We start from the raw sequence: 26,056 nt of genomic DNA, 5'->3' as shown, positions 1-26,056 counted from the left end.
CTCTTTTAGAAAGCTCAGCAAAATGTGCACTGAAATCTCTAGCAAATATCACTGAACAGCGAAGATGCAGGATCAAACAGTAACACAAATGAACAAAACAGCACAAAACAGCACAAAACGTAGCTTTGAAAAAAGCTCTTGGGTCTATTGCTTTGAAAAAAGCAGTTGATATACTGGAAAAGATGCACTGGAATCACTAAATAGCAATGCAGCACTATGCTGGTGATGATCTAAATCAATCAGGAACAAAGACACAGGAACACAGAAACAGCCTCCACACTCTATAGCCAGCTTCTGAATCTGCAATGAAATGGTGCTGGGAGTGAGCTTATATAATGTCCATGCAGGCAGGTTCCTATTGGTTGCTAACCTCTGACGAGTGTGGAAGGAGAACTCTGATTGGCTCTGATGCAAAAGGGCGGAGCAAATAATCGCGCAATATTCCTATTGCCGAATATTCCTATTGCCGAATATTCGCATTGCGATTATTCGGCAATATAAAATGATCGCTTCAGCTACTCGGCCCAAGGTCTCTAATCATACCAGCAATGCTTTTAGACGTCTATGGAGATCACTAGGATGTGATCTGTTTTAAAAATGAAACTGTAAAAATCGCTCTGATGCGGAAGATCGGGGCGAGGAAAATAATCGCGCGATATTGCGTTTGCCGAATAATCGCATTGCGATCTTTCTGGAAAATTCAATGAACGCTTCAGCTACTCGGCCCAGGGACTCTAATGATACCAGCAATGCTTTTAGACGTCGATGGAGATATCTAGGATGTGATCTGTTTTAAAAAAAAAATTGTAAAAAATCGAATATTCGGAATTGCGAATATTCACCGCGAATTTCGAAATATAGCGCGATTTCTCGAATATGCTATATTCGAGTCGAATATTCGCAATGCGAATATTCGTGAGCAACACTACTGACCAACATACACTGACCTGTCCTGACCAACATACACTGACCTGTCCTGTCCTACACTAACACTGACCTGTCCTGTACTAACACTGACCTGTCCTGTACTAACACTGACCTGTCCTGTCCTACATACACTGACCTGACCTGTCCTACATACACTGACCTGACCTGTCCTACATACACTGACCTGTCCTGTCCTACATACACTGACCTGTCCTGTCCTACATACACTGACCTGTCCTGTCCTACATACACTGTCCTGTCCTAACCAACATACACTAACACTGACCTGTCCTGACCAACATACACTGACCTTACCTGCATTGCATACACTGACCTGACCTGCATACACTACACTGACCTGACCTGCATTGCATACACTGACCTGACTACACTACACTGGCCTGACTACACTACTTTTTACATTACACAGCACCGCATCTCTGGACCCCTTTTACATTACACAGGGCCCCGAACCTCTGGACCCCTTTTACATTACACAGCACCGCATCTCTGGACCCCTTTTACACTACACAGCACTCTGGACCCCTTTTACATTACACAGCACTCTGGACCCCTTTTACATTACACAGCACTGCACCTTTGGACACCTTTTACATTACACAGCACCGCACCACACCTCTGGGCCCCTTTTACATTAGACAGCAACACTCTGCACCACTAGACCCCTTTAGATTTACACAGACACCCCCCAGCTCTGCCCTTTCCTACATTAACCATGCAGATGGAGAGAGACAGTGAGCAGCGCTGAACAGAGGGCAATCACCTGCTGGTTTATTTACTTTAGCAGCTCTCTACTTGGCACTGCTCCCTGTCTCTCTCCCCTGCGGTATAGGGGAGAGTGTTTTTTGCTTACCTTGGCTTGCTGCCTGGATTCTCCAGATGGAGAAAATCAAACTTGGTGCCGCCGCCGCGCTGTAAACACGTGTCGTGTACACGTCATGGCATGATGGGCATCATATCCCATACGGCCAATCAGCGCACCACAGAGGCACAGCGCCTCCCACTCCACCGCCCGCCAATCGCTGCCTACTTCACTTGGGCTCCTGGGACGTTATTCTGTTTTTTTCAGCCCTTCCGCCTGGTTGGCTGGTGTTCCTCGCCACTCCCACATCGAGGGAGACAGACAGTTCCACCAGCCAACCAGGCGGAAGGGCTGAAAAAAAACAGATAACAGCGCAGGAGCCAAGTGAAGTGCTGTAAGATGTAAATAAAATGTTCCCTGCTCGGCGGGACTCGGGGCTATGTGTGACATCCCTAATGGCCGAGACTCGGGGCTTTTCACGGACCCATTCGGGGCTTCAGCCTCCCCAGCTCGCCTCTAACACCCCTGCTGGGGACCCTAATGTAGGGGAAGACTCTCTGGGGACCATGATGTAAGGGGAGGCTCTCTGGGGACCCTAATGTAGGGGGAGACTCTCTGGGGACCCTAATGTAGGGGGAGACTCTCTGGGGACCCTGATGTAAGTAGGGAGGCTCTCTGGGAACCCTGATGTATGCTTTGTGTGCATTGAGACGCTGGAAGTGCACATTTTGGCGCGGTGTGGATTTGCATACAAAGCCCAAGGGAATTTTTCCACGACACTGGGGACCCTGATGTAAGGGGAGGCTCTCTGGGGACCCTAATATAGGGGGAGAGACTCTCTGGGGACCCTGGTATAAGGGAGGCTCTCCAGGGACCCTAATGTAGTGGGAGACTCTCTGGGGACCCTGATGTAAGGGGAGGCTCTCTGGGGACCCTAATATAGGGGGAGAGACTCTCTGGGGACCCTGGTATAAGGGAGGCTCTCCAGGGACCCTAATGTAGTGGGAGACTCTCTGGGGACCCTGATGTAAGGGGAGGCTCTCTAGGGACCCTAATGTAGGGGGAGAAACTCTCTGGGGACCATGGTGTAAGGGGGGCTATCTGGGGACCCTAATGTAGGGGGAGACTCTCTGGAGACCCTGATGTAAGGGGAGGCTCTCTGGGGACCCTAATGTAGGGGGAGACTCTCTGGGGACCCTGATGTAGGGGGAGACTCTCTGGGCACCCTGATGTAAGGGGAGGCTCTCTGGGGACCCTAATGTAGGGGGAGGCTCTCTGGGGACTCTAATGTAGGGGGAGACTCTCTGGGGACCCTGATGTAAGTAGGGAGGCTCTCTGGGGACACTAATGTAAGAGGGGAGGCTCTCTGGGGACCCTGATGTAAGGAGGGGCTCTCTGGGGACACTAATGTAAGAGGGGAGGCTCTCTGGGGACCCTGATGTAAGTAGGGAGGCTCTCTGGGGACCCTGATGTAAGAAGGGCTCTCTGGGGACCCTGATGTAAGTAGGGAGGCTCTCTGGGGACACTAATGTAAGAGGGGAGGCTCTCTGGGGACCCTGATGTAAGTAGGGAGGCCCTTTGGGGACACCAATGTAAGGGGGGCTCTCTGGGGAGTCCCCCTATGTGATGGTGTGTGTGTGGTGGGGCAGCATTGAAGGACCTGGCCTTGGGGCGGCAAAGGGAGTAAATCTGGGCCTGGGCAGAGGCAGCGCTGAGACTGGGGGTGGACACTGAAAAAATAAGTCATCAATAAGAGAAGGCAGAGGAGGAGCTTTCCTCTCTTCGTGGAGTAACTATACCGTCTACCTATGAGGCAAGAAGGCATCCTGGCGGGAGATTAGAAGGCACGGTGACGGCGACCGATTAAACGGAAATCTAGGGGAATCGATTGATTGACGGTAAGTGACATTTTGCAGAGCTGAGCAATCGATGCCAACCTCCACCACCTGTGCCTTTTTCTGATCCCATCCCCCCACCACTGATCTCATCCCTATCCCCCCCATTACTTCTACAACAGTGGTCATGGGGGTGAGATCAGTGGTGGGAGGATGGGATCAGTAAGAGGCACAATAAAGTTCAGTAAAAAAAAAAAAAAAGTGGAGTGGAGGTCACATGCTTCCTGTCATCTCTGGAGCTCCACTCTGCAGCCACACTCCTCTCAAAGGCTCCGTTTTCAGCTTTCACTTTCGATCTGACGTCACGGACTGATTTCCCTTCCAGAGCTGTACTGGGTGCGGTGCTGATGGCGAATAACAGAAAACATACCGGGCCGATATGCCTATTAATTGTGCTAGGAGGACTTCTACAAAATACTGGGGGTGAGTATAGGGGGGATAGTACACAGCAGTGGGGATTGGGGGAGTATAGGGGGATAGTACACAGCAGTGGGGATTGGGGGGGAGTATAGGGGGATAGTACCCAGCAGTGGGGATTGGGGGGAGTATAGGGGGATAGTACACAGCAGTGGGGATTGGGGTGAGTATAGGGGGATAGTATACAGCAGTGGGGATTGGGGGAGTATAGGGGGATAGTACACAGCAGTGGGGATTGGGGGAGTATAGGGGGATAGTACACAGCAGTGGGGATTGGGGGAGTATAGGGGGATAGTACCCAGCAGTGGGGATTGGGGGAGTATAGGGGGGATAGTACACAGCAGTGGGGATTGGGGGAGTATAGGGGGGATAGTACACAGCAGTGGGGATTGGGGGGAGTATAGGGGGATAGTACACAGCAGTGGGGATTGGGGGTGTATAGGGGGATAGTACACAGCAGTGGGGATTGGGGGGAGTATAGGGGGGATAGTACACAGCAGTGGGGATTGGGGGAGTATAGGGGGATAGTACACAGCAGTGGGGATTGGGGGAGTATAGGGGGGATAGTACACAGCAGTGGGGATTGGGGGAGTATAGGGGGATAGTATACAGCAGTGGGGATTGGGGGAGTATAGGGGGATAGTACACAGCAGTGGGGATTGGGGGGAGTATAGGGGGATAGTACACAGCAGTGGGGATTGGGGGAGTATAGGGGGGATAGTACCCAGCAGTGGGGATTGGGGGAGTATAGGGGGGATAGTACCCAGCAGTGGGGATTGGGGGAGTATAGGGGGTATAGTACACAGCAGTGGGGATTGGGGGAGTATAGGGGGATAGTACACAGCAGTGGGGATTGGGGGGAGTATAGGGGGATAGTACACAGCAGTGGGGATTGGGGGGAGTATAGGGGGGATAGTACACAGCAGTGGGGATTGGGGGAGTATAGGGGGATAGTACACAGCAGTGGGGATTGGGGGGAGTATAGGGGGATAGTACACAGCAGTGGGGATTGGGGGAGTATAGGGGGGATAGTACCCAGCAGTGGGGATTGGGGGAGTATAGGGGGGATAGTACCCAGCAGTGGGGATTGGGGGAGTATAGGGGGTATAGTACACAGCAGTGGGGATTGGGGGAGTATAGGGGGATAGTACACAGCAGTGGGGATTGGGGGGAGTATAGGGGGATAGTACACAGCAGTGGGGATTGGGGGGAGTATAGGGGGATAGTACACATCAGTGGGGATTGGGGGAGTATAGGGGGATAGTACACAGCAGTGGGGATTGGGGGGAGTATAGGGGGGATAGTACACAGCAGTGGGGATTGGGGGAGTATAGGGGGATAGTACACAGCAGTGGGGATTGGGGGGAGTATAGGGGGGATAGTACACAGCAGTGGGGATTGGGGGGAGTATAGGGGGGATAGTACACAGCAGTGGGGATTGGGGGGAGTATAGGGGGGATAGTACACAGCAGTGGGGATTGGGGGGAGTATAGGGGGATAGTACACAGCAGTGGGGATTGGGGGGAGTATAGGGGGATAGTACACAGCAGTGGGGATTGGGGGGAGTATAGGGGGATAGTACACAGCAGTGGGGATTGGGGGAGTATAGGGGGATAGTACACAGTAGTGGGGATTGGGGGGAGTATAGGGGGGATAGTACACAGCAGTGGGGATTGGGGGGAGTATAGGGGGATAGTACACAGCAGTGGGGATTGGGGGGAGTATAGGGGGATAGTACACAGCAGTGGGGATTGGGGGGATAGTACACAGCAGTGGGGATTGGGGGGAGTATAGGGGGATAGTACACAGCAGTTGGGATTGGGGGGAGTATAGGGGGATAGTACACAGCAGTGGGGATTGGGGGGAGTATAGGGGGATAGTACACAGCAGTGGGGATTGGGGGGAGTATAGGGGGTATAGTACACAGCAGTGGGGATTGGGGGAGTATAGGGGGATAGTACACAGCAGTGGGGATTGGGTGAGTATAGGGGGATAGTACACAGCAGTGGGGATTGGGGGAGTATAGGGGGATAGTACACAGCAGTGGGGATTGGGGGAGTATAGGGGGATAGTACACAGCAGTGGGGATTGGGGGGAGTATAGGGGGGATAGTACACATCAGTGGGGATTGGGAGAGTATAGGGGGATAGTACACAGCAGTGGGGATTGGGGGGAGTATAGGGGGATAGTACACAGCAGTGGGGATTGGGGGGAGTATAGGGGGATAGTACACATCAGTGGGGATTGGGGGAGTATAGGGGGATAGTACACAGCAGTGGGGATTGGGGGGAGTATAGGGGGATAGTACACAGCAGTGGGGATTGGGGGGGAGTATAGGGGGATAGTACACAGCAGTGGGGATTGGGGGGAGTATAGAGGGATAGTACACAGCAGTGGGGATTGGGGGGGAGTATAGGGGGATAGTACACAGCAGTGGGGATTGGGGGGAGTATAGGGGGATAGTTCCCAGCAGTGGGGATTGGGGGGAGTATAGGGGGATAGTACACAGCAGTGGGGATTGGGGGGGAGTATAGGGGGATAGTACACAGCAGTGGGGATTGGGGTGAGTATAGGGGGATAGTACACAGCAGTGGGGATTGGGGGAGGAGTATAGGGGGATAGTACACAGCAGTGGGGATTGGGGGGAGTATAGGGGGATAGTACACAGCAGTGGGGATTGGGGGGAGTATAGGGGGATAGTACACAGTAGTGGGGATTGGGGGGTGTATAGGGGGATAGTACACAGCAGTGGGGATTGGGGGGGAGTATAGGGGGATAGTACACAGCAGTGGGGATTGGGGGAATATAGGGGGGATTGGGGGGAGTATAGGGGGATAGTACACAGCAGTGGGGATTGGGGGGAGTATAGGGGGATAGTACACAGCAGTGGGGATTGGGGGGAGTATAGGGGGATAGTACACAGCAGTGGGGATTGGGGGGAGTATAGGGGGATAGTACACAGCAGTGGGGATTGGGGGAGTATAGGGGGGATAGTACCCAGCAGTGGGGATTGGGGGAGTATAGGGGGTATAGTACACAGCAGTGGGGATTGGGGGAGTATAGGGGGATAGTACACAGCAGTGGGGATTGGGGGGAGTATAGGGGGATAGTACACAGCAGTGGGGATTGGGGGGAGTATAGGGGGGATAGTACACAGCAGTGGGGATTGGGGGAGTATAGGGGGATAGTACACATCAGTGGGGATTGGGGGAGTATAGGGGGATAGTACACAGCAGTGGGGATTGGGGGGAGTATAGGGGGATAGTACACAGCAGTGGGGATTGGGGGGGAGTATAGGGGGATAGTACACAGCAGTGGGGATTGGGGGGAGTATAGAGGGATAGTACACAGCAGTGGGGATTGGGGGGGAGTATAGGGGGATAGTACACAGCAGTGGGGATTGGGGGGAGTATAGGGGGATAGTTCCCAGCAGTGGGGATTGGGGGGAGTATAGGGGGATAGTACACAGCAGTGGGGATTGGGGTGAGTATAGGGGGATAGTACACAGCAGTGGGGATTGGGGGAGGAGTATAGGGGGATAGTACACAGCAGTGGGGATTGGGGGGAGTATAGGGGGATAGTACACAGCAGTGGGGATTGGGGGGAGTATAGGGGGATAGTACACAGTAGTGGGGATTGGGGGGTGTATAGGGGGATAGTACACAGCAGTGGGGATTGGGGGGGGGTATAGGGGGATAGTACACAGCAGTGGGGATTGGGGGAATATAGGGGGGATTGGGGGGAGTATAGGGGGATAGTACACAGCAGTGGGGATTGGGGGGAGTATAGGGGGATAGTACACAGCAGTGGGGATTGGGGGGAGTATAGGGGGATAGTACACAGCAGTGGGGATTGGGGGAGTATAGGGGGATAGTACACAGCAGTGGGGATTGGGGGGAGTATAGGGGGATAGTACACAGCAGTGGGGATTGGGGGGGAGTATAGGGGGATAGTACACAGCAGTGGGGATTGGGGGAATATAGGGGGGATTGGGGGGAGTATAGGGGGATAGTACACAGCAGTGGGGATTGGGGGGAGTATAGGGGGATAGTACACAGCAGTGGGGAATGGGGGGAGTATAGGGGGATAGTACACAGCAGTGGGGATTGGGGGAGTATAGGGGGGATAGTACCCAGCAGTGGGGATTGGGGGAGTATAGGGGGTATAGTACACAGCAGTGGGGATTGGGGGAGTATAGGGGGATAGTACACAGCAGTGGGGATTGGGGGGAGTATAGGGGGATAGTACACAGCAGTGGGGATTGGGGGGAGTATAGGGGGGATAGTACACAGCAGTGGGGATTGGGGGAGTATAGGGGGATAGTACACATCAGTGGGGATTGGGGGAGTATAGGGGGATAGTACACAGCAGTGGGGATTGGGGGGAGTATAGGGGGATAGTACACAGCAGTGGGGATTGTGGGGGAGTATAGGGGGGGATAGTACACAGCAGTGGGGATTGGGAGAGTATAGGGGGATAGTACACAGCAGTGGGGATTGGGGGAGTATAGGGGGATAGTACACAGCAGTGGGGATTGGGGGGAGTATAGGGGGATAGTACACAGCAGTGGGGATTGGGGGAGTATAGGGGGATAGTACACAGCAGTGGGGATTGGGGGGGAGTATAGGGGGGATAGTACACAGCAGTGGGGATTGGGGGGGGAGTATAGGGGGATAGTACCCAGCAGTGGGGATTGGGGGAGTATAGGGGGATAGTACACAGCAGTGGGGATTGGGGGGGAGTATAGGGGGGATAGTACACAGCAGTGGGGATTGGGGGGGGAGTATAGGGGGATAGTACCCAGCAGTGGGGATTGGGGGAGTATAGGGGGATAGTACACAGCAGTGGGGATTGGGGGGGGTATAGGGGGATAGTACACGGCAGTGGGGATTGGGGGGAGTATAGGGGGATAGTACACAGCAGTGGGGATTGGGGGGGGAGTATAGGGGGGTAGTACACAGCAGTGGGGATTGGGGTGAGTATAGGGGGATAGTACACAGCAGTGTGGATTGGGGGGGAGTATAGGGGGGATAGTACACAGCAGTGGGGATTGGGGGGAGTATAGGGGGGATAGTACACAGCAGTGGGGATTGGGGGGAGTATAGGGGGGATAGTACACAGCAGTGGGGATTGGGGGGAGTATAGGGGGATAGTACACAGCAGTGGGGATTGGGGGGAGTATAGGGGGGATAGTACACAGCAGTGGGGATTGGGGGGAGTATAGGGGGGATAGTACACAGCAGTGGGGATTGGAGGGAGTATAGGGGGATAGTACCCAGCAGTGGGGATTGGGGGGAGTATAGGGGGATAGTACACAGCAGTGGGGATTGGGGGAGTATAGGGGGATAGTACACAGCAGTGGGGATTGGGGGGAGTATAGGGGGATAGTACACAGCAGTGGGGATTGGGGGAGTATAGGGGGATTGTACACAGCAGTGGGGATTGGGGGGGAGTATAGGGGGATAGTACACAGCAGTGGGGATTGGGGGGGAGTATAGAGGGATAGTACACAGCAGTGGGGATTGGGGGGAGTATAGGGGGGATAGTACACAGCAGTGGGGATTGGGGGGAGTATAGGGGGGATAGTACACAGCAGTGGGGATTGGGGGGAGTATAGGGGGATAGTACACAGCAGTGGGGATTGGGGGGAGTATAGGGGGATAGTACACAGCAGGGGGGATTGGGGGGATAGTACACAGCAGTGGGGATTGGGGGGAGTATAGGGGGATAGTACACAGCAGTTGGGATTGGGGGGAGTATAGGGGGATAGTACACAGCAGTGGGGATTGGGGGGAGTATAGGGGGATAGTACACAGCAGTGGGGATTGGGGGGAGTATAGAGGGATAGTACACAGCAGTGGGGATTGGGGGGAGTATAGGGGGGATAGTACACATCAGTGGGGATTGGGAGAGTATAGGGGGATAGTACACAGCAGTGGGGATTGGGGGGAGTATAGGGGGATAGTACACAGCAGTGGGGATTGGGGGGAGTATAGGGGGATAGTACACAGCAGTGGGGATTGGGGGGGAGTATAGGGGGATAGTACACAGCAGTGGGGATTGGGGGGAGTATAGAGGGATAGTACACAGCAGTGGGGATTGGGGGGGAGTATAGGGGGATAGTACACAGCAGTGGGGATTGGGGGGAGTATAGGGGGATAGTTCCCAGCAGTGGGGATTGGGGGGAGTATAGGGGGATAGTACACAGCAGTGGGGATTGGGGTGAGTATAGGGGGATAGTACACAGCAGTGGGGATTGGGGTGAGTATGGGGGGTAGTTCCCAGCAGGGGGATTGGGGGGAGTATAGGGGGGATAGTACCCAGCAGTGGAGATTGGGAGGAGTATAGGGGGATAGTACACAGCAGTGGGGATTGGGGGGAGTATAGGGGGATAGTACACAGCAGTGGGGATTGGGGGGAGTATAGGGGGATAGTACACAGTAGTGGGGATTGGGGGGTGTATAGGGGGATAGTACACAGCAGTGGGGATTGGGGGGGAGTATAGGGGGATAGTACACAGCAGTGGGGATTGGGGGAATATAGGGGGGATTGGGGGGAGTATAGGGGGATAGTACACAGCAGTGGGGATTGGGGGGAGTATAGGGGGATAGTACACAGCAGTGGGGATTGGGGGGAGTATAGGGGGATAGTACACAGCAGTGGGGATTGGGGGGAGTATAGGGGGATAGTACACAGCAGTGGGGATTGGGGGGGAGTATAGGGGGGATAGTACACAGCAGTGGGGATTGGGGGAGTATAGGGGGGATAGTACACAGTAGTGGGGATTGTGGGGAGTATAGGGGGATAGTACACAGCAGTGGGGATTGGGGGAGTATAGGGGGGATAGTACACAGCAGTGGGGATTGGGGGAGTATAGGGGGGATAGTACACAGCAGTGGGGATTGGGGGAGTATAGGGGGATAGTACACAGCAGTGGGGATTGGGGGGAGTATAGGGGGATAGTACACAGCAGTGGGGATTGGGGGGAGTATAGGGGGATAGTACACAGCAGTGGGGATTGGGGGGAGTATAGGGGGATAGTACACAGCAGTGGGATTGGGGGAGTATAGGGGGATAGTACACAGCAGTGGGGATTGGGGGTATGTAGGAGGGATAGTACACAGCAGTGGGGATTGGGGGGAGTATAGGGGGATAGTACACAGCAGTGGGGATTGGGGGGAGTATAGAGGGGATAGTACACAGCAGTGGGGATTGGGGGGAGTATAGGGGGGATAGTACACAGCAGTGGGGATTGGGGGGAGTATAGAGGGGATAGTACACAGCAGTGGGGATTGGGGGGAGTATAGGGGGATAGTACACAGCAGTGGGGATTGGGGGGAGTATAGGGGGATAGTACACAGCAGTGGGGATTGGGGGGAGTATAGGGGGGATAGTACACAGCAGTGGGGATTGGGGGGAGTATAGGGGGGATAGTACACAGCAGTGGGGATTGGGGGAGTATAGGGGGATAGTACACAGCAGTGGGGATTGGGGGGAGTATAGGGGGATAGTACCCAGCAGTGGAGATTGGGGGAGTATAGGGGGATAGTACACAGCAGTGGGGATTGGGAGGAGTATAGGGGGATAGTACACAGCAGTGGGGATTGGGGGGGGAGTATAGGGGGGATAGTACACAGCAGTGGGGATTGGGGGGAGTATAGGGGGGATAGTACCCAGCAGTGGAGATTGGGGGAGTATAGGGGGATAGTACACAGCAGTGGGGATTGGGGGAGTATAGGGGGATAGTACACAGCAGTGGGGATTGGGGGAGTATAGGGGGATAGTACACAGCAGTGGGGATTGGGGGAGTATAGGGGGATAGTACACAGCAGTGGGGATTGGGGGGAGTATAGGGGGGATAGTACACAGCAGTGGGGATTGGGGGGAGTATAGGGGGGATAGTACACAGCAGTGGGGATTGGGGGGGAGTATAGGGGGGATAGTACACAGCAGTGGGGATTGGGGGAGTATAGGGGGATAGTACACAGCAGTGGGGATTGGGGGAGTATAGGGGGGATAGTACACAGCAGTGGGGATTGGGGGGGAGTATAGGGGGGATAGTACCCAGCAGTGGGGATTGGGGGTGTATAGGGGGGATAGTACACAGCAGTGGGGATTGGGAGGAGTATAGGGGGGATAGTACCCAGCAGTGGGGATTGGGGGGAGTATAGGGGGAAAGTACACAGCAGTGAGGATTGGGGGAGTATAGGGGGATAGTACACAGCAGTGGGGATTGGGGGGGGGTATAGGGGGGATAGTACACAGCAGTGGGGATTGGGGGGGGAGTATAGGGGGATAGTACCCAGCAGTGGGGATTGGGGGAGTATAGGGGGATAGTACACAGCAGTGGGGATTGGGGGGGAGTATAGGGGGGATAGTACACAGCAGTGGGGATTGGGGGGGGAGTATAGGGGGATAGTACCCAGCAGTGGGGATTGGGGGAGTATAGGGGGATAGTACACATCAGTGGGGATTGGGGGAGTATAGGGGGATAGTACACAGCAGTGGGGATTGGGGGGAGTATAGGGGGATAGTACACAGCAGTGGGGATTGTGGGGGAGTATAGGGGGGGATAGTACACAGCAGTGGGGATTGGGAGAGTATAGGGGGATAGTACACAGCAGTGGGGATTGGGGGAGTATAGGGGGATAGTACACAGCAGTGGGGATTGGGGGGAGTATAGGGGGATAGTACACAGCAGTGGGGATTGGGGGAGTATAGGGGGATAGTACACAGCAGTGGGGATTGGGGGGGAGTATAGGGGGGATAGTACACAGCAGTGGGGATTGGGGGGGGAGTATAGGGGGATAGTACCCAGCAGTGGGGATTGGGGGAGTATAGGGGGATAGTACACAGCAGTGGGGATTGGGGGGGAGTATAGGGGGGATAGTACACAGCAGTGGGGATTGGGGGGGGAGTATAGGGGGATAGTACCCAGCAGTGGGGATTGGGGGAGTATAGGGGGATAGTACACAGCAGTGGGGATTGGGGGGAGTATAGGGGGATAGTACACGGCAGTGGGGATTGGGGGGAGTATAGGGGGATAGTACACAGCAGTGGGGATTGGGGGGGGAGTATAGGGGGGTAGTACACAGCAGTGGGGATTGGGGTGAGTATAGGGGGATAGTACACAGCAGTGTGGATTGGGGGGGGGTATAGGGGGGATAGTACACAGCAGTGGGGATTGGGGGGAGTATAGGGGGGATAGTACACAGCAGTGGGGATTGGGGGGAGTATAGGGGGGATAGTACACAGCAGTGGGGATTGGGGGGAGTATAGGGGGATAGTACACAGCAGTGGGGATTGGGGGGAGTATAGGGGGGATAGTACACAGCAGTGGGGATTGGGGGGAGTATAGGGGGGATAGTACACAGCAGTGGGGATTGGAGGGAGTATAGGGGGATAGTACCCAGCAGTGGGGATTGGGGGGAGTATAGGGGGATAGTACACAGCAGTGGGGATTGGGGGAGTATAGGGGGATAGTACACAGCAGTGGGGATTGGGGGGAGTATAGGGGGATAGTACACAGCAGTGGGGATTGGGGGAGTATAGGGGGATTGTACACAGCAGTGGGGATTGGGGGGGAGTATAGGGGGATAGTACACAGCAGTGGGGATTGGGGGGGAGTATAGAGGGATAGTACACAGCAGTGGGGATTGGGGGGAGTATAGGGGGGATAGTACACAGCAGTGGGGATTGGGGGGAGTATAGGGGGGATAGTACACAGCAGTGGGGATTGGGGGGAGTATAGGGGGATAGTACACAGCAGTGGGGATTGGGGGGAGTATAGGGGGATAGTACACAGCAGCGGGGATTGGGGGGATAGTACACAGCAGTGGGGATTGGGGGGAGTATAGGGGGATAGTACACAGCAGTTGGGATTGGGGGGAGTATAGGGGGATAGTACACAGCAGTGGGGATTGGGGGGAGTATAGGGGGATAGTACACAGCAGTGGGGATTGGGGGGAGTATAGAGGGATAGTACACAGCAGTGGGGATTGGGGGGAGTATAGGGGGGATAGTACACATCAGTGGGGATTGGGAGAGTATAGGGGGATAGTACACAGCAGTGGGGATTGGGGGGAGTATAGGGGGATAGTACACAGCAGTGGGGATTGGGGGGAGTATAGGGGGATAGTACACAGCAGTGGGGATTGGGGGGGAGTATAGGGGGATAGTACACAGCAGTGGGGATTGGGGGGAGTATAGAGGGATAGTACACAGCAGTGGGGATTGGGGGGGAGTATAGGGGGATAGTACACAGCAGTGGGGATTGGGGGGAGTATAGGGGGATAGTTCCCAGCAGTGGGGATTGGGGGGAGTATAGGGGGATAGTACACAGCAGTGGGGATTGGGGTGAGTATAGGGGGATAGTACACAGCAGTGGGGATTGGGGGAGGAGTATAGGGGGATAGTACACAGCAGTGGGGATTGGGGGGAGTATAGGGGGATAGTACACAGCAGTGGGGATTGGGGGGAGTATAGGGGGATAGTACACAGTAGTGGGGATTGGGGGGTGTATAGGGGGATAGTACACAGCAGTGGGGATTGGGGGGGAGTATAGGGGGATAGTACACAGCAGTGGGGATTGGGGGAATATAGGGGGGATTGGGGGGAGTATAGGGGGATAGTACACAGCAGTGGGGATTGGGGGGAGTATAGGGGGATAGTACACAGCAGTGGGGATTGGGGGGAGTATAGGGGGATAGTACACAGCAGTGGGGATTGGGGGGAGTATAGGGGGATAGTACACAGCAGTGGGGATTGGGGTGAGTATGGGGGCATAGAACCCAGCAGTGGGATTGGGGGGAGTGTAGGGGGATAGTACACAGCAGTGGGGATTGGGGGGGAGTATAGGGGGGATAGTACACAGCAGTGGGGATTGGGGGAGTATAGGGGGGATAGTACACAGTAGTGGGGATTGTGGGGAGTATAGGGGGATAGTACACAGCAGTGGGGATTGGGGGAGTATAGGGGGGATAGTACACAGCAGTGGGGATTGGGGGAGTATAGGGGGGATAGTACACAGCAGTGGGGATTGGGGGAGTATAGGGGGATAGTACACAGCAGTGGGGATTGGGGGGAGTATAGGGGGATAGTACACAGCAGTGGGGATTGGGGGGAGTATAGGGGGATAGTACACAGCAGTGGGGATTGGGGGGAGTATAGGGGGATAGTACACAGCAGTGGGATTGGGGGAGTATAGGGGGATAGTACACAGCAGTGGGGATTGGGGGTATGTAGGAGGGATAGTACACAGCAGTGGGGATTGGGGGGAGTATAGGGGGATAGTACACAGCAGTGGGGATTGGGGGGAGTATAGAGGGGATAGTACACAGCAGTGGGGATTGGGGGGAGTATAGGGGGGATAGTACACAGCAGTGGGGATTGGGGGGAGTATAGAGGGGATAGTACACAGCAGTGGGGATTGGGGGGAGTATAGGGGGATAGTACACAGCAGTGGGGATTGGGGGGAGTATAGGGGGATAGTACACAGCAGTGGGGATTGGGGGGAGTATAGGGGGGATAGTACACAGCAGTGGGGATTGGGGGGAGTATAGGGGGGATAGTACACAGCAGTGGGGATTGGGGGAGTATAGGGGGATAGTACACAGCAGTGGGGATTGGGGGGAGTATAGGGGGATAGTACACAGCAGTGGGGATTGGGGGAGTATAGGGGGATAGTACACAGCAGTGGGGATTGGGGGGAGTATAGGGGGATAGTACACAGCAGTGGGGATTGGGGGGAGTATAGGGGGGATAGTACCCAGCAGTGGAGATTGGGGGAGTATAGGGGGATAGTACACAGCAGTGGGGATTGGGGGGAGTATAGGGGGGATAGTACCCAGCAGTGGAGATTGGGGGAGTATAGGGGGATAGTACACAGCAGTGGGGATTGGGAGGAGTATAGGGGGATAGTACACAGCAGTGGGGATTGGGGGGGGAGTATAGGGGGGATAGTACACAGCAGTGGGGATTGGGGGGAGTATAGGGGGGATAGTACCCAGCAGTGGAGATTGGGGGAGTATAGGGGGATAGTACACAGCAGTGGGGATTGGGGGAGTATAGGGGGATAGTACACAGCAGTGGGGATTGGGGGAGTATAAGGGGATAGTACACAGCAGTGGGGATTGGGGGAGTATAGGGGGATAGTACACAGCAGTGGGGATTGGGGGGAGTATAGGGGGGATAGTACACAGCAGTGGGGATTGGGGGGAGTATAGGGGGGATAGTACACAGCAGTGGGGATTGGGGGGGAGTATAGGGGGGATAGTACACAGCAGTGGGGATTGGGGGAGTATAGGGGGATAGTACACAGCAGTGGGGATTGGGGGAGTATAGGGGGGATAGTACACAGCAGTGGGGATTGGGGGGGAGTATAGGGGGGATAGTACCCAGCAGTGGGGATTGGGGGTGTATAGGGGGGATAGTACACAGCAGTGGGGATTGGGAGGAGTATAGGGGGGATAGTACCCAGCAGTGGGGATTGGGGGGAGTATAGGGGGAAAGTACACAGCAGTGAGGATTGGGGGAGTATAGGGGGATAGTACACAGCAGTGGGGATTGGGGGGGAGTATAGGGGGGATAGTACACAGCAGTGGGGATTGGGGGGAGTATAGGGGGGATAGTACACAGCAGTGGGGATTGGGGGAGTATAGGGGGATAGTACACAGCAGTGGGGATTGGGGGAGTATAGGGGGATAGTACACAGCAGTGGGGATTGGGGGAGTATAGGGGGATAGTACACAGCAGTGGGGATTGGGGGAGTATAGGGGGATAGTACACAGCAGTGGGGATTGGGGGAGTATAGGGGTTCCATGTTTTCAGTGTCTCAATCACCCCCCCCTCGTTTTGTGGACACAGTTTAATTGTTTCCTTTCCTCTCCTTGCAGCTGTAGTAGTACAAGTAAAATTGGTGGGAAGTGATGTTATTCTGAAGCCACAATATTCTGGAGTACCTTCAGAGATAACATGGAGAAAAGAAAAGGACAAGGAAAGGGACAAGGTGGTGGTCATGAATCTGAGCCCCCAGGAACAGCCAGAATTTTACATTCTTAAAGACAGAGCAACTATTGATAGAACCAATGGAGCTCTGAACATAAGGGACCTGACTATAGAGGACAGTGGGCTCTACGAGGCAGATGTGACGGTGAATAGTACTTCACAGTACACCAAGATAAATCTCATTGTATACGGTAAGTCAATTTACAACATTTTTATAAAAAGTACAAGCAGGGTGTGTTTTGTATGTCCCATCTTTCTGCTGCACTTCTACCCCTCCTTTTCCTCTTTTTCTCCCCACTTGCCCCCCCCCCCACCCTTGCTTTAACTACTACATACCCGGGTGTATGTAAAAAGAAGGTCTCAAGGTGGGTCTATAAATCCGGGAGGTCGTCTTTTTACGGCCTCGGGTCCTCCAGCCACTAGGGGGCGCGTGTGGTGGTGCGCGCGCTCAGCGTGTCACCGCAATGCCGATGTGCGTGCCTGGCGGCCGCGATGTCCGCCAGGTACCCACGATCGCCAGTTTTAGAGCAGTGATGTGGAGCTCTGTGTGTAATGATGAGGTGTAAACACAGAGCTCCACGTCTTGTCAGGGAGAGAGGAGACCGATCTGTGTCTCTTGTACAGAGGGGGACACAGCATCGGTCACCTCCCCCAGTCACCCCCCTCCCCCTACAGTAAGAATCACTCCCAGGATATACATTTAACCTTTTTCTCGCCCCCTAATGTTAACCCCTTCACTGCCAGTCACATTTATACAGTAATCAATGCATTTTTATAGCACTGATCACTGTATTAATGTGAATGGTCCTAAAAATGTGTCAAAAGTGTCCGATGTGTCTGCTGCAATATCGCAGTCCTGACAAAATTTGCAGATCACCGCCATTACTAGTAAAAAAAAAAAATTTTTTTTTTTTAAAAAATGTCAGAATTCTCTCCCCTATTTTGTAGCCACTATGGGCCAGATTCACATAGCGATACGACGGCGTATCTCAGAGTTGCGTCGGTCGTATCTATGCGACTGGTTCATAGAATCAGTCGCATAGATATGCCTAAGATCCGACAGGTGTAACTGTGTTACCCCGTCGGATCCTAACTGCATTTTTAAAATGGCCGCTGGGGGCGTTCTCGCTGATTTACGGCAAGAATATGTAAATCAGCGAGATACGACAATTCACGAATGTACGCGGGCCCGACGCAGTCACTTTACGCCATTTACGTAAGGGTTTTCCCGGCGTATAGTTACCCCTGCTTTTATGAGGCGCAGCCAATGTTAAGTATGGCCGTCGTTCCCGCGATGAAATTTGAATTTTTTACGTCATTTGCGTAAATCGATCGCGAATATGGATGGACGTAATTTATGTAAACGTCGAAACCAGTGATGTCCTTGCAACGTCATTTGGAGCAATGCACGCTGGGAAAATTTCCGGACGGCGCATGCGCTATTCGATCGGCGCGGGGACGCGCCTGATTTGAATAGTACACTCCCCCTACCCGCGGAATTTGAATTCCGCCGGGGGATTTACGATACGCCGCCGCAAGTTTTGAGGTAAGTGTTTTGTGAATTACCCACTTGCCTCAAAAACTTGCGGCGGCGGATCTTAAATCACATGGGTAACGCGGATCTAAAGATCCGCTAACCTATGTGAATCTGGCCCTATAACTTTTGCACAAACCAATCACTATACGCTTATAGCAATTTTCTCAAATTGCAGCTCCGCCTCTTTTTCAGGAAACACATGTGATACTTTCAAATCCCTCCTCTTCCACCATGGCCTCAGTTATTGTGTTTCCTCCGCCATGGTGGAAGCATCATGGGGAACCAGGGAGCTGAGCGCTCTCCAGGGTGGAGGGAGTAGGCATGCCTTTTTTTTTTTCTTTTGTGCTGCTTGGAGTGCAGCGACCATCCCAGTCCCCCTCAACTGTGTAGGCGGTGTTCAAGAGTCTCCGGTTGTTCCTGCTCAGTGGAGCGTTGGTTCCTCAGGAGGCGGCGTCAAGGTGTCTGGAGGCTGCGGTATAACGTCGGTGGTCGGGCGGTTTTCGTTGGAGGTCAGCGTCCGCGTGTCAGCTTCCGTGTCCCGGCTGGTGGGTGACGTCAGGCACGGTGACGCGGCTTCCTGTGGGGGTGTGGCGCTTGTGTTTCCCAGCACCTGGAACGCAGCCACCAGGGGGCGGGTCTTTCGACCGGCGCTTCCGTTTCTCGTCGAATGACGTGGAAGCCAGGAAAATTTAAAAACCCAGCTTTTCTTTGGAGTTCCGCTGCGATCTCTGCAATATGGAGGAGAGACAGTCAGCGTCAGCAGATACAGGCGCCGCAAGCACCGGTCAGGCCCAGGTAAGGTACAGCGGTGCCTTAATTATTTACCTTATGGGCTTTGTTGTGTATTGTTTCTCCTCCCTGAGGGAGCCTGTGGTTACCGGACAGAGGTTTATATTCTCGGTCCTGGTAACTGAAAGGCGGTGGTTGCATTAACACTGTGGACACTTTTTTGGTGGTGGTGATAAAGTCACTCAGGGTGTTTTTAGTTTAAAAAAAAAAAAAAAGGAAGAGAGAAAGGTATTTTTTATTTATCTTGTTGCAGGAAAAATCTGTAGGCAAAACTAGGCACTTGGATCCACAGAGAAAATGTCCACCCTGCAAGAATCCTTTGAGAGATTCATGGCAAAAGGCGATGTGCAGGTCTTGCATTAAGAGTTTGGTTGAAGAAGAAACTTCTCAGCAGTACAAGGATTTATTTTCCTCAGTACAGGAACTCACAAATTCTTTAAGTTTAGTTAAAACTTTTTTGACACAAGGTCCTGTAGTTCAGGCGGAGCCTCAGCAAACACCACCCAGCCCAAAAGTCTCCGTATACAGACGAACAGAAGGGGACTCTGGGGATGAAGGGGCTAGCACTCTCCCCTCTATCAGAGATTCGGAGGAGGAAGAGGAAGAAAATCTTACAGAAGCTCCAGATATAAATTATCTTTTAGAGGAAGTAGATGATTTACTTAAAGCAATTTACACTACCCTGGATATTCAGGAGGAGAAGGTGCAATTGTCCATACATGATAAGATGTACCAGGGTCTGGACGACTCTAAGCGGAGAGTCTTCCCAGATCATAGAGTCCTGTCGGACACGATTAAAAAGGAGTGGAAAGACACTGAAAGGGGTTCCTTCTTTTCCAAAACCCTTAAAAGGAGGTTTCCTTTTGAAGATAAAGACACGGAAGTGTGGAACAAAAAAACAAAAGTGGATGCGGCCTTCTCACAGGTGTCACGTCGCACAGACCTTGCCTTCGAAGATATGGGGGTCTTGAAGGACGCAATGGACAAAAGAGCTGATTCTCTTTTAAAAAAGGCATGGGATTCCACGTCAGCCAGTTTTAAACCTGCTATGGCTGCCACAGTGGTTGCCCATAACTTAGAATGCTGGATAGAGAAGCTAATGAGTCACGTAGAGGCAGGTATACCAAGAAAGGATCTCTTGGAGTCCTTTCCTTTGATTCTGAAAGCAGTCAAGTATATGGCGGATGCGTCAGCCGAGTCTATTAAGATGGCGGCGAGATCAGCAGCTTTAGTAAATTCAGCCAGGCGCGCAGTCTGGCTAAAAACCTGGTCAGGAGATACACCCTCTAAGATGTGGAGTATAGGGGGATAGTACACAGCAGTGGGGATTGGGGGGTGTATAGGGGGATAGTACACAGCAGTGGGGATTGGGGGGTGTATAGGGGGATAGTACACAGCAGTGGGGATTGGGGGGAGTATAGGGGGATAGTACACAGCAGTGGGGATTGGGGGGAGTATAGGGGGATAGTACACAGCAGTGGGGATTGGGGGGAGTATAGGGGGATAGTACACAGCAGTGGGGATTGGGGGGAGTATAGGGGGATAGTACACAGCAGTGGGGATTGGGGGAGTATAGGGGGATAGTACACAGCAGTGGGGATTGGGGGGAGTATAGGGGGATAGTGCACAACAGTGGGGATTGGGGGAATATAGGGGGATAGTACACAGCAGTGGGGATTGGGGGGAGTATAGGGGGGATAGTACACAGCAGTGGGGATTGGGGGGAGTATAGGGGGATAGTACACAGCAGTGGGGATTGGAGGGAGTATAGGGGGGATAGTACACAGCAGTGGGGATTGGGGGAGTATAGGGGGATAGTACACAGCAGTGGGATTGGGGGGAGTATAGGGGGATAGTACACAGCAGTGGGGATTGGAGGGAGTATAGGGGGATAGTACACAGCAGTGGGGATTGGGGGAGTATAGGGGGGATAGTACACAGCAGTGGGGATTGGGGGAGTATAGGGGGATAGTACACAGCAGTGGGGATTGGGGGGAGTATAGGGGGATAGTACACAGCAGTGGGGATTGGGGGAGTATAGGGGGGATAGTACCCAGCAGTGGGGATTGGGGGGTATAGGGGGATAGTACACAGCAGTGGGGATTGGGGGAGTATAGGGGGATAGTACACAGCAGTGGGGATTGGGGGGAGTATAGGGGGATAGTACACAGCAGTGGGGATTGGGGGGAGTGTAGGGGGATAGTACACAGCAGTGGGGATTGGGGGAGTATAGGGGGGATAGTACACAGCAGTGGGGATTGGGGGGAGTATAGGGGGTATAGTACACAGCAGTGGGGATTGGGGGAGTATAGGGGGATAGTACACAGCAGTGGGGATTGGGGGAGTATAGGGGGATAGTACACAGCAGTGGGGATTGGGGGGAGTGTAGGGGGATAGTACACAGCAGTGGGGATTGGGGGAGTATAGGGGGGATAGTACACAGCAGTGGGGATTGGGGGGGAGTATAGGGGGGATAGTACACAGCAGTGGGGATTGGGGGGAGTATAGGGGGATAGTACACAGCAGTGGGGATTGGGGGAGTATAGGGGGATAGTACACAGCAGTGGGGATTGGGGGGGGGGAGTATAGGGGGATAGTACACAGCAGTGGGGATTGGGGGGAGTATAGGGGGGATAGTACACAGCAGTGGGGATTGGGGGGAGTATAGGGGGATAGTACACAGCAGTGGGGATTGGGGGGGAGTATAGGGGGGATAGTACACAGCAGTGGGGATTGGGGGGAGTATAGGGGGATAGTACACAGCAGTGGGGATTGGGGGGGAGTATAGGGGGGATAGTACACAGCAGTGGGGATTGGGGGGAGTATAGGGGGATAGTACACAGCAGTGGGGATTGGGGGAGTATAGGGGGATAGTACACAGCAGTGGGGATTGGGGGGAGTATAGGGGGATAGTACACAGCAGTGGGGATTGGAGGAGTATAGGGGGATAGTACACAGCAGTGGGGATTGGGGGTGTATAGGGGGATAGTACACGGCAGTGGGGATTGGGGGGAGTATAGGGGGGATAGTACACAGCAGTGGGGATTGGGGGAGTATAGGGGGATAGTACACAGCAGTGGGGATTGGGGGAGTATAGGGGGATAGTACACAGCAGTGGGGATTGGGGGAGTATAGGGGGATAGTACACAGCAGTGGGGATTGGGGGGAGTATAGGGGGGATAGTACACAGCAGTGGGGATTGGGGGGAGTATAGGGGGATAGTACCCAGCAGTGGGGATTGGGGTGAGTATGGGGGGTAGTTCCCAGCAGGGGGATTGGGGGGAGTATAGGGGGGATAGTACCCAGCAGTGGGGATTGGGGGGAGTATAGGGGGATAGTACACAGCAGTGGGGATTGGGGGGGGGGGTATAGGGGGATAGTACACAGCAGTGGGGATTGGGGGGAGTATAGGGGGATAGTACACAGCAGTGGGGATTGGGGGGAGTATAGGGGGATAGTACACAGCAGTGGGGATTGGGGGAGTATAGGGGGATAGTACACAGCAGTGGGGATTGGGGGGAGTATAGGGGGGATAGTACACAGCAGTGGGGATTGGGGGGAGTATAGGGGGATAGTACACAGCAGTGGGGATTGGGGGGAGTATAGGGGGATAGTACACAGCAGTGGGGATTGGGGGAGTATAGGGGGAATAGTACACGGCAGTGGGGATTGGGGGGAGTATAGGGGGGATAGTACACAGCAGTGGGGATTGGGGGAGTATAGGGGGATAGTACACAGCAGTGGGGATTGGGGGAGTATAGGGGGGATAGTACACAGCAGTGGGATTGGGGGGAGTATAGGGGGGATAGTACACAGCAGTGGGGATTGGGGCGAGTATAGGGGGATAGTGCACAGCAGTGGGGATTGGGGGGAGTATAAGGGGTTCCATGTGTCCAGTGTCTCAATAACTCCCCCCCGTGTTGTATGTACAGTTTAACTCTTTCCTCTCCTTGCAGCTGTAGAAGTAGAAGAAAAATCGGTGGGAAGTGATGTTGTTCTGAAGCCAAAATATTCTGGAGAGCTTTCAGAGATAATTTGGAGAAAAGGAAAGCATGAAGTGGCGCACATGAAGCTGAGCCCCCAGAAAAATGTCACATATTCCCCCCTTCTTGAAGGCAGAGCAGATATTTATAGTACCAATGGAGTGCTGACTATAAAGAACCTGACTATAGAGGACAGCGGGGTCTACAAGGCTGAAGTGGTGTTGGTGGATGGTACTTCACAGTTCACTAAGATAAATCTCAATATTCGGGGTAAGTCAGTTTACTAATCTTTTTATGAAATTACACACAGGGCGTGTTTTGTATGTCCCATCTTACTGCTGCACTGCTGCTACTCTTTCCCTCTCCTTGCTTTTAATTTCCTGACTATAACATTGATATCGGGGAATTGTGTATCTGGAAGAACTGTACAAGTTGCTAAGGGCAGAAAAATTGATTATCAGGCACATTGTTTATAAATATTGATCAGACGAGAGAGAAAGTAAAATTGGCTCCATTTTGCAAAGAGGTGTATTTTTCAATATTTCTTTTTTTCTACGTCATAAAAACGCTCCTATAATTCTGGATGTGATATTTTATGCTGTGACGCCGTGTGGGCACTGATACCTGTGTTTATTTAACTACTTGCCGACCAGCCGCCGTCATTCTACTGTGGCAGGTCAGCTCTCCTGGGCGAGAGCCCGTAGCTCTACGTCGGCTCTCTTTGCGGCCACTAGGGGCGCGTGCGCGCGCCCCCTGCTCGTCCGTGACTCCCATGCGGGTGCCCGGCGGGCTCGATCGCCGCCGGGCACCCGCGATTGCTCGTTACAGAGCGGGGACCGGGAGCTGTGTGTGTAAACACACAGCTCCCGGTCCTGTCAGCAGGGGAAATGCTGATCTTCGGTTCATACAATGTATGAACAGAGGATCAGTGTTTCCCCTAGTGAGGCCACCCCCCTACAGTAAGAACACACCCAGGGACATACTTGACCCCTTCCCCGCCCCCTAGTGTTAAGCCCTTCACTGCCAGTGGCATTTTTATAGTAATCAATGGATTTTTATATCACTGATCGCTATAAAAATGCCAATGGTCCCAAAAATGTGTCAAAGGTGTCCGACGTGTCCGCCATAATGTCGCAGTACCGAAAAAAAATCGCTGATCGCCGCCATTACTAGTAAAAAAATATATTAATAAAAATACCCCCTATTTTGTAAACGCTATAACTTTTGCGCAAACCAATCAATAATCGCTTACTGTGATTTTTTTTTAAAGAAAAATATGTAGAAGAATACGTATCGGCCTAATCTGAGGAAAAAATGTTTTTTTTATATATACTTTTGGGGGATATTTATTATAGCAAAAAGTAAAAAAATATAATTTTTTTTTCAAAATTGTCGCTCTATTTTTGTTTATAGCGCAAAAAATAAAAACCGCAGAGGTGATCAAATACCACCAAAAAGCTTTATTTGTGGGGGAAAAAAGGATGCCAATTTTGTTTGGGAGTCGCGTTGCACGACATTTGTCAGTTAAAGCGACGCAGTCCCGAATCGCAAAAAGTGCTCTGGTCTTAGGGCAGCAATATGGTCCGGGGGTTAAGTGGTTAATGCCGGCGTCCTTATCAATCAGTATCTGTACTTGTTAAAGGTTAAGTTCTCCTTTATAGAGAAATCTGTAAGGTGAACTTACACAAGACCCCTCCCTGTTTCGGAGCATTTTAAATTGGTCGGTGCCATCACATGGGCAGCACCAACCAATAAGAAGCCACATAGCCGATCCTGTCAGCTGGGCAGAACACATGTGGATGCCAGGAGGGGGATTTATAATTGCCAATGGAAAAAAAAAAAACAATATTGCTCCCCCCACCATCCTAATCCATAGCAGGTCATTTTGGTCTAGTGTGGGTTATGAGTGGAACCTCCACAGCAAAATGTTTAATAAAATGGCACCCACACCCCCCCCCCCCCCCCCCAAATCCATATCAAACCTTTGATCCCAGCATGCAGCCTGGCAGTCCAGCCCCCACCCCACACCGCCATTCACTGGGAATCTCAGTGTACTCTCCTCCAATGATCAGACTTGTCCTGACCCCCCCCCCCCCCACCATTCACTGGGAATCAAATTCATCAACTGTGTTTATTCACAACAAATGACCCTGATCAAAAGTTTACATACCCTGGTGATTTTGGCCTGATAACATGCACACAAGGTGACACAAAGGGGTTTGAATGTCTATTAAAGGTAAAAAAATCCCACACTATATCCTGTTATAGGAAACACTTCTAATCCTTACTCATCGAGGGATTTAGTTGCAGATGGTTTTTGTCCTTCGTGTTTGCTCTATATTATTTCTATGTCTATTAAAGGTAACCATCCTCACCTGTGATCTGTTTGCTTGTAATTAGTGTGTGTTAGAGCGGCATGATTCTGGCTAAAATGAGAATCATAATTTTTTTGCTTTAGAATAAAGATCACGATTCTCACGGTGTAACATCTTGGGGCAACTTTGCTGTTTTTTTTTTTTATTATTCATTAACCACTTCCATACCGGGCCTATTTTGGCACTTCTCTCCTACATGCAAAAATCATAATAATTTTTTTTTTTTTGCTAGAAAATTACTCAGAACCCCCAAACACTATATATGTTTTTTTTAGCAGACACCCTAGGGAATAAAATGGCGGTCA

The 26,056-nt window shown here is 52.8% G+C and overlaps 1 protein-coding gene across 1 annotated transcript in view; it reads left to right on the top strand.

Moving 5' to 3' along the window:
- The first annotated feature begins 3,863 nt into the window (after positions 1 to 3,863).
- LOC120921661 overlaps positions 3,864 to 26,056 on the top strand; it is an 87,349-nt gene continuing 65,156 nt past the window's right edge. The window contains exons 1-3 of the mRNA XM_040334178.1: positions 3,864 to 4,068; positions 16,956 to 17,258; positions 23,350 to 23,646. Coding sequence (XP_040190112.1) covers positions 3,993 to 4,068; positions 16,956 to 17,258; positions 23,350 to 23,646 — 676 coding nt within the window. The 5' untranslated portion in view covers positions 3,864 to 3,992. The remainder of the gene's footprint in view (positions 4,069 to 16,955; positions 17,259 to 23,349; positions 23,647 to 26,056) is intronic.

The sequence above is a fragment of the Rana temporaria genome (genome assembly GCF_905171775.1).
Source record: "Rana temporaria chromosome 2 unlocalized genomic scaffold, aRanTem1.1 chr2o, whole genome shotgun sequence".
Taxonomy (NCBI): Eukaryota; Metazoa; Chordata; class Amphibia; order Anura; family Ranidae; genus Rana; species Rana temporaria.
The sequence above is the reverse complement of the archived record's forward strand: the minus strand, read 5'-3'. Positions and strand labels throughout refer to the sequence as shown.